The sequence below is a fragment of the Capra hircus genome, chromosome 8, assembly GCF_001704415.2.
Source record: "Capra hircus breed San Clemente chromosome 8, ASM170441v1, whole genome shotgun sequence".
In the NCBI taxonomy this organism is placed as follows: Eukaryota; Metazoa; Chordata; class Mammalia; order Artiodactyla; family Bovidae; genus Capra; species Capra hircus.
The window spans coordinates 78,683,101-78,696,815 of NC_030815.1; the positions used below are offsets into that span (position 1 = coordinate 78,683,101).

A 13,715-nucleotide genomic window follows, 5' to 3' on the forward strand; every position below is an offset into this window, starting at 1 on the left:
AGAGAGCAGACTTATGGATATGGGGAGAGGGGAGGAGAGGGTGAGATGTATGCAAAAAGTAACACTGAAACTTATATTACCATATGTAAAATAGATAGCCAACGGGAGTTCGCTGTATGGCTCAGGAAATTCAAACAGGGGCTCTGTATCAACCTAGAGTGGTGGGATGGGAAGGGAGATGGGAGGGAGGTTCAAAAGGGAGGGGATATATGTATACCTATGGGTGATTCATGTGGAGATTTTACAGAAAACAACAAAATTCCGTAAAGCAATTATCTTTCAATTTAAAAAATTAATTTAAAAAAAAAGACAATTTTGGCTCAACAAGAAAAAATAAATAAAAACAAAACTCTCTGCAAGTGAAACCAAAATCATTAGCAAGCTGAATATGGCCTAGAGGCCACTGGTTTTCAACTTCTGAAACTGTGTTTTAGGGGATATAACTCCCCATTTATATTAAACTTAGACATATACCTAATACTTGAGGGAAATCTTGCCCTGCCCTCAGCCCTCGCTAATAAAGAGGAAAAATAGTCTTTTATTCATATATTTGTGCTAAGCAGCACAACTTTCATAAAAGGATATCAATCCTTCCTTCTTTTACCTCAATCACCTATTAAAATATATCATTCTCCAGTCAAAACAAGTATTTTCCAGGTACCCCTGGGGCCTATAACCTCAAACTTACTAACATTCATCATCAAGGAATAGCTTAGAAGAAAATAATTTGAGCAAAGCAATCTAATAAATCTGCAGTCCACTCAGTCTAGTTAATACTTAAGAGTTCACATGACATATGGCCAAAACCAAAATTGTAGTTTTGCTAGATTTCACCCAATACAGAGCAATACTTACGAAAAACAATTTAACATATCTCACTGCCATATTTACTTTACCATAAGGATATCATAGGATATGCTGTTCATTACTTAAGTGTTCTCCAAGGGTCCACAGAAGATACTCTTCATAAGTATGGTATAACCTCATATATATGATCACTACATATGAATGAATAACAGGACAGGCTCATGACCTAGACCAGGATGACTCTTGGCTCAGTCATTTACTAGCAGTGTAACCTTGGATAGTTACTCAAGAATCCTACGCTTCAGCATACTCTTCCGTTAAATAAGAGAAATAATCGCTATTTCCTCATAGAGCTGCTACACTGTTAAATGACATACTTTAATAAGCATATGCACACTGCGTAACAAAGTGTTTTTTACTTACTTCGATCTGGCCCATAAAGAAAAAATCAATATAAAAGTTATCTGCTACTGACACTACAATTATACTTCCCTACTGTCATCTCCATTCCAGAAATACTTGAACCATTCTAAACATGGTAAGGCTAAATCCAAGGTTCTGCTTTCCTTATTCTGCTTTTGCCACAGTTCCTTCACCTACTTTTAATTTAGAATTTCTGAATAGATAATATTAATACATTGACATGGAACAAAAATCAAATACTACATAAAAGTCTAAAATGAAGATTCTTCCTTTCAACACACCCCACATCCCTCATTCATTCAGTTAATTACTACTTTCCTTCCACAAGCACCTTGATTATTTTATTTCATAATACATCTTATAGCTCTTTCCATTAGTACACTGTTTTTTTGTTTGTTTGCTTTTTAATCACTGCAAAGTACTCACAGAATGGATATACCATAACTTATTTGACTGGTTTCTGATTGATGTGTTTTGGGACATTACCCACCACAAATTCCATATAATAGTTGACAAATATTTGTAGGCAGAGTATAGAAACTAAAGAGGGAAAAAAGTAACAATCTTCAAATGTCTGAGTATTGTTTCTTATGTAATTCATAAGCATTTTAAGTACATATTTTTATATTAGTTATGCTGCTGCTGCTGCTACTAAGTCACATCAGTCGTGTCCGACTCTGTGCTGCCCAACAGGCTCCTCTGTCCCTGGGATTCTCCAGGCAAGAATACTGGAGTGGGTTGCCATTTCCTTCTCCAATGCATGAAAGTGAAAAGTGAAAGTGAAGTTGCTCAGTCGCGTCCGACCCTCAGTGACCCCATGGACTGCAGCCTTCCAGGCTCCTCCGTCCATGGGATTTTCCAGGCAAGAGTACTGGAGTGGGTTGCCATTGCCTTCTCCTATATTAGTTATATCTAAAGCAATTAACATTATTTGGGGAAGTCCTACACATCTAAATATACAGAATCATACTGTTTTGTATAATTGACAGAGTTATAAAGTCATATTCCTGCCTCATATTCTGACACCCATGGAAATTTTCACAAATGATATGAAAATGAAAATTTTGACAAATATGATAAAAGGTGTTCTCTGCAACACTCACTGTCACACAAAATATATAAGCATGCAGCAAAAGAGACTACCAGTCAAAAGTTTTAGATTACATGGTAATTTCTGATGATTCTGCTACAACAAATCAGGCAAAAGTTATTTTTATCAAGGTAAGGTCTCAAAATCAGTGGAGTAAGAAATCTTTGAAACTTGCAGGAGACATACATCACTTAATCCTCCAAGGTTAAGTTCTATTTATCTCATTGAAAATCTTTTGGAGTGACTGCAGGCAAAGAGGCTGTAAATTATTGGGTTCTCTATGTTTTCATTTCCTGGAGCTCCATCTCCTTTGCACTTTAACTTGTACCAACACACCCACCTTTAAGACACATATCCCAACTCCCAGGGACCTTTTGCTCTTTTATCAGGCTGTTTAGTATCAAAATTATAATATAAAGCTTTGGTTTGAATAACATACAAATTCTGTGGTACGGCAATAAAAAAAGACAACTACTTCAGGAAAAAGTCTGCAGGTGGCCTAATATAGTCAAGATGTTGAACTCTAATCTGTAGATTACATACGTAGAGCAATTTGCAAGGTCTGTGTTTCAGGAACAAGGTGAAAAGTATTAATCATACATAAGAAGAGAGAGGGGAGAGCTGAGAAGAGCAATAGTAATTCAAGTCTGTATTAACTCTTCCTCCACCAGGAAAGGCACAGTCCTGGGGAGACAGCAAATAGAGTGTGGGTCTATGGGTGGAGTAACACTCTCTGAAAGACCCAGTCAGGCAATGACAAAGTCCAACACTAGGAAGAGCTGCTCAGAAAGAATAGAGGTCACCAGGGCTGAAGGTTTAGCTCCCCATCTGCAGACATTTGAGGACCCACAAAATAGGTATAATAGCTATTTGTGGTCATCATATAGATAACCCATTTGTAATACAGTTGTACTTCATTAGAGTGAGTTTCTTCACTTGTCAATTTCAAGAAATGAATCAACTGAAAAAATGATCTAATGTTAATTAGAGGCTCTGTTTGGCAGGAATTTCTCTCTCTTATTAGCACAAATGCGAAAAACACCTAAATAAGAGTATTGAGTAAAGCTTTTGAAACATAAATTTCATGAGGGAAAATAAGAAGGCTCCTTGGTAGTTAAAATTAAGGCTGAGAATCAGAGACTAACAAAATAGTTATAGCCCATTTCCACAATCTTCCCTTCCTTCTAATCTTACCTCAGACCTAAAAGGTTAATAAGGAAAATTAGAACTTTCAGACTGAGGCAATTTAATGAGGAAATTTGCTCTCAGGGTTTAAAGAACACAAAGTTCAGGAAGTGTCTTCTGTAGTCAAGTGGACATCTTTGACTTTTGAAAGATAGATAGAGTCTAAGAGGTGATGCTGAAAAGGAGGGAAAACTTAGCTGCTGACTGATTCTGACCTTTTCCAGGCATATCGGTTCAAGTCCTTCAAAAAGCAAATGCCAGACACAAGCACAATCTCTTGCAGCCAACTGTGGAACACACCTATTAGGGGAAACACATGTGAAACACAAAGAAGAAAGGGAAGCAGCAGCAGGTGAGAAGGGCCTTTGGGTCTGTCCAAAAAGCAGATCTAATCCCTAGGAAGAAAGAGAATATTGAGTAGGAGAGCCTCACACTGCAATGTAACTCTGCAAAAGTCTCAACCACGCCAACAGGACACCACAGAGCAAAGACTGCCAGTGAGCAGATCCCTGAACTGGTCAGGAATGGCTCCACTCTAGCAACCCCATCAATGTCAGGCAATAACTGAAGCAATGCAGAGAGGACATGGCCTCAGCAATAACACTGCAGGAGATCCCAAAATACAGTGGCTGAAGGCTGTGAGCGACTACAAGCTCCACGGCAGGTTCTCTCAAGAAGGGAGTGATGAGAAGCTCTGCCGAGGCCGCCACAGCCCACCCCTGTGCTGCAAGGATCCACTTCTACACTCATGTTGGGAAGCAGCTACTCCACAGTTCCTGTGGGCCTCTCCTAAGGAGACACTCAGAAGAAAAATATGAGCAGGACAAACATGGTCCCCATTACTCATTATTCTCAGGGCTGCAACTCACCTCCGTCCTCCAGTATCTATCAAAATTCCCTTCCTTTCACCTATCACTTCTGCAGGTCTTGGTAGGTGGTGTGATTAAGTGACCCAACCACTCTTTAGGTCTCTGAAAGTGTTAGTTGCTCAGTCATGTCCATCTCTTTGCAACCCCCCATGGACTATAACCCACCAGGCTCCTCTGTCCCTGGGATTCTCCAGGCAAGAATACTGGAGTGGGTTGCCATGCCCTTCTCCAGGGTATCTTCTCAACCCAGGGCTCGAACCCAGGTCTTCCACATTGCAGGCAGATTCTTTGCCATCTGAGCCACCAGGGAAATCCCTAGGCGTCTGAGCCTCTGGCAGTCATATCTTCATCATCCCAGGGTAGTTGTGACATGTCCATTCATGTTAAAATTAGTGGCTCACTCGAGTGCCACCCATAATCAACCTGCTGCCACTGTGCAGAAGCAATTTTACCTCTTTTAGCTCATCTGGGTCCTGCCTGTTGGGCCCTGACACAAGAGTCTAAAGTAAACCATTGCAACCACAGTTTGCAGTGAAACTGTAGCCTTGCTATGTCCTCTATGGAAAGACTGCACCCACTATAGGACTGGGACGACTAACCATGCAGAGCTCAGAGGTGCAGAGATACACACAGCTACATGAAGTACCCCAGTGGAACACTGGGAGCTACAGTAAGTAGAACTACCTGTTTCCGCCTCCTGCTTCCCAGACCATGCAGCCTGGGGATAGAGAATCAAGTGGAAATTTCTAATTTAGTGCCTATACTGCATCCTGAAAGATGGCAGCCCATCCTTGCAGAGTATTTCCTCTGAGTTGGAGCTTCATCTGTGGCTTCTCAAGGCTGTTTCAGCACTCCAAGAGGCCAACTGCCTCTGGATGGTACAGTTTGTGATATAACCAGTGGACGCCAAGGCACAGCACCCCTTCCTCACCAATACACACACACACACACACACACACACAAACACACATTTCCCAACAAACTCAGTCCCTGTTCTAATGCTGCATTGTATGTGATTCCATACCTGTGGATCAAGGACTCAATTGGTAACATTAAACATATACTAAGTTGACAAGTAAAAATGATTAATTATATGCTAAATTTAAAAATCAATAAAATAGTTATTGCCCCAGAAGCCCAGAATCAAATACCCACAGCAATGTCCTACTTCATCAATACATACCATACTTTTAACAAGAACATATAAATGCTCTTCAGGTATTGATAAGCCATCATCACAAACCCTTAATCATAATCACTGAAAATACTCAAGTGGTAACAAAAATGTATTTTTATGCCCAATATTTATTAGTTGGCAACAGTTAATACTAACCATAATTTCCATTGGGTTGCTCACAAAGTTCATTAGGGCTCTTCGAAAAACCAAAATGAAAAATCGAAATGAACTTTGTGGCCAACCCAATAAGATTAATTGGTAATATTTAATAAGTTCAGTTCTATGAATTTTAAATTATTATACTGTACATTTTTAAATCCAAATTTTACAACAAAATGATGATGTATATGTTGCTATTTTTAGATTATATATCTAATTCAAGTTCAAATAATCAAATTACTAAATTAATGTACATCACTAATACAATATTTATTCAAAGATTGCTAAATAATCTTTTATATTTTCAGATTCATTCTAAATAGAAACTTTCTAAACTGTCCAATGGCCAGGTTTATTATGCTAACTTCATTTGAATAAGTAATGAACTTAGAAAATAAATCTACACAATTTCAGAACAATGCAATATGTCCAAAAGCAGGATAAAAAATGACACTAACTTTATTTTTTTCTCTTGACAGTCAAGAAGATTTATTAATATAGGATGCTTCTGAGGGATACAAGCAGGCAGGCAAGGAGCTCTGCCAACACAAACTTTAATTCAGAGTAATTTTCTTCCTAAAAACCCAAAGCAGTTGTTTGTTTGTTTCTTTCTTTCCCATATGCCCCATATGTTGACAATGGTCTTGTTTATGAAGAAAAGGAAATCTGCAACTCACCTTTGTACACCATAAGGCCTTTCCAAAATAGGCTCTTTGAATGGAGGAGGAATGTGACCAAAATAATCAGGATAAGCCACTTCTGAATATTCTGGGACAGACTTTGTATTTTTCACAATCTCAATATAAAGATCAGAGTCGTGGAGTGTTGGTACATCAGGGACTTCAACTGACGCTTGTTCCACTGATGAAGTAGACTCCGTGTCTTCATCATCTTCAGTTTCGACTCCGGTACAGCAGAGCTTGCCTAGCTGAACCGTTCTTCCCTCAAACAGAACATTTCCACAAGCAGCCACATGTGAACATGCTTTAGTGCATGTAAGGACAGTGACAGGGAGACTACAGTCCTTCATTCCTGCAGTAAAACCTGGGGCTGTTTGAGATGGAATATTCTGCAACGTAATTCGGTCCAAGGCCTTCACTATATCATTGTTTAAGCCGTGGCCTGATGAAATAGTTCTATTTTGATCACCGAGCTGCTGTTGTAATGTTCTGTCATTATCTTTAATGTCTTCTTTTGCCAGATCCACAGAGGCAGGTTTCTTATTACCTTCATCTCCTTTAGGAGACACAGTCGTCTTCATTACAATTCCTTTCCTTAAATTGCCTGAATTCCCAGATGCTTCCTCTCCCGCTGTAGGAACAACAATAGGACCACGAACTTTTCCCTCAAATACAAAAGGCTTTGGTTCTTTGGAGATTAAATCATAGCCCTTTGAAAATAAAAAAAAAGTTTAATCTTTTATGTGTAAATATTAACACATATTAAAACACATACAAAACTAAGATCATATTTTATATGCTGATTCTGAAACCTAACAAGTGAAAATTTTAAAGATGGATACAACAGGTACATTTTAAATTTGCTAACAGAAGATAAAATGTTTAACCAGCACAAAATTCATTACACATATTTTACTATTATAAAAATAGTTCCTATAAATAACAAATATAGGAAGTTTTAGGAAAGCATAAAGACATTAATATCATCCAAAATCTATTAAAGGAAATACAACAGCTAAATTGTTATTCATTGATTCAACAGATATTTAGAATGGATGTTTTGTGCCAAGCACTGTTTCAGGCACTTAAGATTAATCAGGTTAAAAGGAAAAAAAAAAAAACAAAAAACTCTTCCCCTTTGTAGCTTATATTCTTCAGGGAAGAAGGGGAGAGGACTGTCAAAACCAAAATTAATAAACATTATGAAAATTTATTTTATGGAATGTTAGAAAGGGGTAATGGAGGAAAGGGGTAATAGGAATCAGGAGTGCTGGGGGAGGAGAGGTAGGTGACAGTATCAATGCCATTGGTTAGGGAGGCCTCACTGAGCAGATACAAGCAAAGACAGTGAAGGTTGCTGGTACCCAGGCCCCTGAGTGGGAGAAGGCCTGGCGTGGTCAGAGAACAGAAAGGAGTTAACGTTAAGATGGCCAGAACTGAAGGACCAAGATGAATTCCAAGGGGTAAAGAGGGCCAGATACTGTAGGGCCCTGCAAGCTATTTTACGAATTTTGGGTTTTACCCTGAAAGAGACTGGGAGTCACTGGAAGGTTTTGAGGAGAAGAGTGCCATGACATGACTTATTTGGGGAGGGAGGAGCAGACAAAAACCAAAAACTGTAGTACAGTGTTTCTTAACAACAGCATTTAAACATTTGGGGCTAAATAATATTTTTGTTTAATTTGGTTCTATCTTTCTGGGGAGGAGCAGGGCTCCAGAGTGGGGTGGGTATAGAAGTCGGAAGACCAATTAAGAGTCTTCTGCAGGGACTTCCCTGATGGTCCAGTGGTTAAGAATCCCCCTTCCAATGCAGGGGACATGGGTTTTATCCTTGGTTAGGTAACTAAGATCCCACATGCCAAGGGGCAACTAAGCCTGCACACTGCAACTACTAAGCCTGTGTGCTCTAGAGCCTGTGAGCCACAACTAGAGAGAAGCCCACGCCACAGTGAAGATCCTGTGTGCCTCAACTGAGACCCAGCACTGCCAAATAAAAATAAATAAACAAAAAATGTTTTTAAGAAAGAATCTTCTCCAGTTACCTACAGAAGCTGGTAAGAAGTGGTTATATTTTAAGTGCACTGTGAGCCAGAGACAGGATATCCTAAAATTGACCTGATACAGGGTGGAAGGTACAAATAGAGGTCATAGATGATGCCAAGTGTTTGCCTGAACAACTGAAAAGCATCAGGAGCTAGCTCTGATATGTTAAGTGTGAGCTATTCATATACAGACAAGGACGTAAAGCAGGCAAATGGATGTATGCTTCAAGAACTCAAAAGAAAGCTGTATACAGAAGATGTAAATTTGAGAGCCATTCACATATAGATACTACTCTAAGCCATGAGACTGGAAATTATCAGTGAAAAGACACAGAGAAGAGGAAAAAGACTGTACCTTGGGATTCTACAATCTTAGAGGTTGAAAAACGAAAATGAAACAACAGGATATGGGGAAGGAAAAACTGCGCTGGAAAGATAAAAAACCAGGAAAGGAAAGTGTCCTGGAAGACAAGTTTAAAAAAGTATATGGCTGACAGATCAAGTAGTCTTTTCTCTTTCTATACTTTTAGACATTATGTTGATCTATATAACATTTTATCAAAGAAAATACCTCAATTAAGCTAACCTTTATTCTATTGTTTGGCATTAAATCTTTTACAAATTAGGGAAGGATTTAAGCCATTTCCAAAATTTTGCTATTAGAAAGAACTCTGCAATGAACATCCTTTTGCATAAAATTTTTTGTTTAGGATAATTTCCTAAGCACTGAAATAAAATTACAGGGTCAGATACTAATCAATTTTAATGTTTAATACAAGTTGCCCAAATGCTTTCCAAAAAATACTTATATTAATACTATTCCCAGTAACTTTATATGAGAGTATCTAATTCAACTTCTGTATTCTTTGACAACATTAGGTACTACAGTTTTTAAAAGCTTTTTCTAAAGTGGTAGATAAGAAGTATCATCTTACTACCACTTTAATTACTACTGGAAAAGCAAACAATTTTCCATACATCTATTAATCAGTTTAATTCTTCATAGGTAACATATCTGTTGCTAGAATATAGGGTTTTTCTTGTCTTGTAGTATAAATTCGCACATTTATTTACACACACACACACACTCATATACATACACACACACATACACAAATACACATCCCTTAATCCATTTTTACAACAATTTTTCTGGATTTGCAATTCATCCTTTAATTGTGTTTAACTTCTACACACACATGATGTAGTCAAAATTAAGAATTTTATCCTCTGTGAATGTCCACTGTATAAAAAAAAAACTGAATCAAACATAATTCACTTTCAATCTCTGTACTCTTATCTAGTCCCAGGAGACAAGGAGGTACAAAGGAAGTAATGGGTAAGTCTCTCTGCATTCAAAGGGTTGAAGAGAAGACATTTGCATTAAAAAAAAACATCTGTTGTAGGAAACCTGGTGGGCTAGGTATCTACCCGACAGAAACATACACAATTGTTGGATAAGATATTGAGGTATTTTGGAAGTTTCCTAGTGGTCTAGTAGTTGGGATTCAGTACTTGCACTGCTATGTCCTGGGTTCAATCTCTGGTCAGGCAACCAAGATAACCACAAGCCATGTAGCATGGCCAAAAAAAAAAAAAGAAGAAGAAAGAGATATACTAAAAGATACTATGTATAACAACAAGTAAATAAGAAAACAAGGGAAAAGACCAAATAATAAGTGAAGACAGGACCCCAAAGTTGATCCCAAACTGAAGGAGGTTTTCACTTGGAAAACAATTTGTAAAAACAGGTGACCGGGGGTTTAGGTTTTCCTATCTCAAAAAATATAAAGAACAGGACAGTAACCCAGAGCTTTCACAAGGTAGGGAGCCCAACAGAAGACCCCTCCTCCCATGAAGATGGAACCCCAGAAAACTAAATCTTCAATATAGAGGACCTAGAAATACCCCACCACAAACCAAATAACAGCAAGGAAAGACAACAGTCTCAAACCTTAGCACTAAGAGGTTGAAGAATAGCACTACTCACAAAATGATACCAAAAGCCTGCCATCAAATCACATGAATCTATAGCCTGATTCACATTACCTGGGTGGTACAGAAACCCTCAATGAAGAATTTAATCTATTACAGTGCCTGTCAAAACCAACAACAACAAAAATTTCTGGAATTTCCACAAATAAAATTATTAAGAAAATGAGCAAAAAGAATTGATGCTTTTGAACTGTGGTGTTGGAGAAGACTCTTGAGAGTCCCTTGGACTGCAAGGAGATCCAACCACTCCATCCTAAAAGAAGTCAGTCCTGAATATTCACTGGAAGAACTAATGCTGAAGTTGAAGTTCCAATACTTTGGCCACTTGATGCGAAGAGCTGACTCACTGGAAAAGACCCTGATGCTGAGAAAGATTCAAGGCAGGAGAAGGGGACAACAGAGGATGAGATAGTTGAGTGGTATTTCCAACTCAGTTGCCATGAGTTTGCGCAAACTCCAGGAGATGGTGAAGGACAGGGAAGCCTTGGTGTGCTGCATTCCATAGGGTCACAAAGAGTCGGATTGACTGAGTGACTGAATGGCAACAAAGTTTGCCTTTGAATTTCCCTAGTGGCTCAATAGTAAAGAATCTCCCTGTAATGCGGGAGACACAGGTTTGATCCATGGGTCGGGAAATACCCTGGAGAAGGGAATGGCTATCCAATCCCATGGACAGAGTTTGATGGGCCAAAGTCCAAGGGGTCACAAAAGAGCTGGATATGATGAAGTGACTAAACAACAACAACAAAGTTTTCTTTTATAATAAAGAGAAAGAAGAAAGAAAGACCCTAATTAACTTCAGAATTTAGTAAAAACACATTTACCATTTAATCAAGATTAACTAGAATTTCTGCATATATATCAAATTTATACTTTAAATGAATACAAGTTTTGTACATAAATTATACCTCAAGAAAGTTTAATAAAACAAAAATAACAAGACTTCAAAGTTTTCAAACAAAGGTGAAAAAAGGTAAATGAGGAAAAAAATAATCCAAATGAAAGCAAGAGAAGATACAGAGATGAAACAAACAAAAATACAAAATAAGATCTCTTAATTCAAATATATGAATAATTATAAGTAATCTACATGCTCTAGTTAAATACGAAAGACTCAGGGTTTAGTCTCAAAATCCAAGTATTAACACATGCTGTTTAACAGATAAACAACTAAGGATACCAAAAAGTTGGTGAAAAGATTTTAAAAGATACTAGGCAAGTAACTAAAATTTATGTAACTATATCAATATTAAAAAAAAAAAACTTTTGCCTTCAAGTCTTAGAGATAAAAACTAACTTCACTAAAAGGTTCAACTCAAAAGGAAAAGAAATCAATTTACACTGATACACAATAAATAATAAGCTTCCAAAAATATGTAACAAAAACTGACAGACATGCAAAAAGACAGAAACAAATTCATAATCATAGTGAGAAATCTTTAAAACATTTTTCTCAGTAATTGATAACACAGGAATAAAAATTTATAAGGACAGAAAAGAACTTCTAAATATAATTAACAATCTTGTTCTTGTATAGGCAAATATACAATTGGGCCTAATGGGAGCAGAATGTTTTTCAAAGACATGAGAAATAGTAGCAAAAGATGACCTCGTTCAAACTCATAAGATAAACCTCAAAAATTTCAAAAGATTATAATCATAAAGAGATGTCCTCTCACTGTACTACAATATGCTATAATTCAATAAAAAGATGAAGACACTGCAGATTAAGGAGGCAACTTAAACATTATCAAAGGAAAAAAACCATAATGGACAAAAAGCTTCAAAACAAAGATAAAGAGGGCAATAAATAGCAAAATCTGTTTGATGCAACTAAAACAGTCATTAGAGGAAAATTTATAGCCTAAAATGTAAATATTAGAAGAAAGGACTGAAAACTACTAGATTAAGTTGATTAAAAACAGAGAGAGAATGAAATCAGGAAAAATAAAGACATGGCATATTAAGCATATCATTTAGAAACATGGGGATTAACTTCAAAAACATATGGAAAGTTGACTGTAGGAAACAGTAGATAGGAAGGAGGAAACATTTATTTCCAATTAAACTATGCAAAACTATTTGCTCTTTAAACTCTGTCCATGCATAACTTGAATAAAAATTTAAAACCAAATTTAAAAGAAGGGAAAAAAACAACAAAGTCCATATGGTAAATGACATTATGCTAATACAGATGCATGAAAGAAGAGCTGTGAAAATGCAGGATTCTGATACTTCTAATATTCTGCCATCAAGAAACAAAAGGAAACAAAACTATACTTATCACAACAAATGAATAATTATAGCTTTAAACGCATGCGCTAAGTCCCCTTGAAAAAGTCTGTTGTTAATTACACTGTTAATTCTGTTGACTTTAAATGCACTCATTTTACCTTCATCAGGCCACTGAATAGTACCTTTAATACATCTGGAAACAAACTGAGTGGTGTTAAGGATACAAACAAACACATCAGGTAATTTTAACTTCAGAGATTGATGTTGAAAGTGACATGCAAATCCAAGTGGAAAAAGTCATCATCAGTATTAATTCATTTCTGTTCAATAACTCATGACCTGCTAGTATTTGATACAATGATAGCTGAAAAGATTCTTCTCAACACTTCCTATTTCAGTTCAGTTCAGTTCAGTCGCTCAGTAGCGTCTGACTCTTTGGGACCCGATGAACCGAGCACACCAGGCCTCCCTGTCCATCACCAACTCCTGTAGTCCACCCAAACCTATGTCCATTGTGTCGGTGATGCCATCCAACAATCTCATCCTCTGTCGTCCCCTTCTCCTACTGCCTCAATCTTTCCCAGCATCAGGGTCTTTTCAATGAGTCAGCTCTTCGCATCAGGGGGCCAAAGTATTGGAGTTTCAGCTTCAGCATCAGTCCCTCCAATGAACACCCAGGACTGATCTCCTTTAGGATGGTCTGACTGGATCTCCTTGCAGTCCAAGGGACTCTCAAGAGTCTTCTCCAACACCACAGTTAAAAAGCAATTCTTCGGCGCTCAGCTTTCTTCACAGTCCAACTCTCACATCCATACATAACAACTGGAAAAACGATAGCCTTGACTAGACGGACCTCTGTTGACAAAGTAATGTCTCTGCTTTTGAATATGCTATCTAGGTTGGTCATAACTTCCTTCCAAGGAGTAAGCATCTTTTAATTTCATGGCTGCAATCACCATCTGCAGTGATTTTAGAGGCCAAAAAAATAACGACACTGTTTCCCATCTATTTGCCATGAAGTGATGGGACTGGATGCTGGATGCTTAGTTTTCT

General features: G+C 37.6%; 1 protein-coding gene across 2 annotated transcripts in view; it reads right to left on the reverse strand.

Annotated features, from left to right (window-relative positions):
* AGTPBP1 (ATP/GTP binding protein 1) overlaps positions 1-13,715 on the reverse strand; it is a 190,558-nt gene that overhangs the window by 82,352 nt on the left and 94,491 nt on the right. For both annotated transcript variants that reach the window (XM_018052439.1, XM_018052440.1), the window contains one exon: positions 6,388-7,100. In XM_018052439.1, coding sequence (XP_017907928.1) covers positions 6,388-7,100 — 713 coding nt within the window. The remainder of the gene's footprint in view (positions 1-6,387; positions 7,101-13,715) is intronic.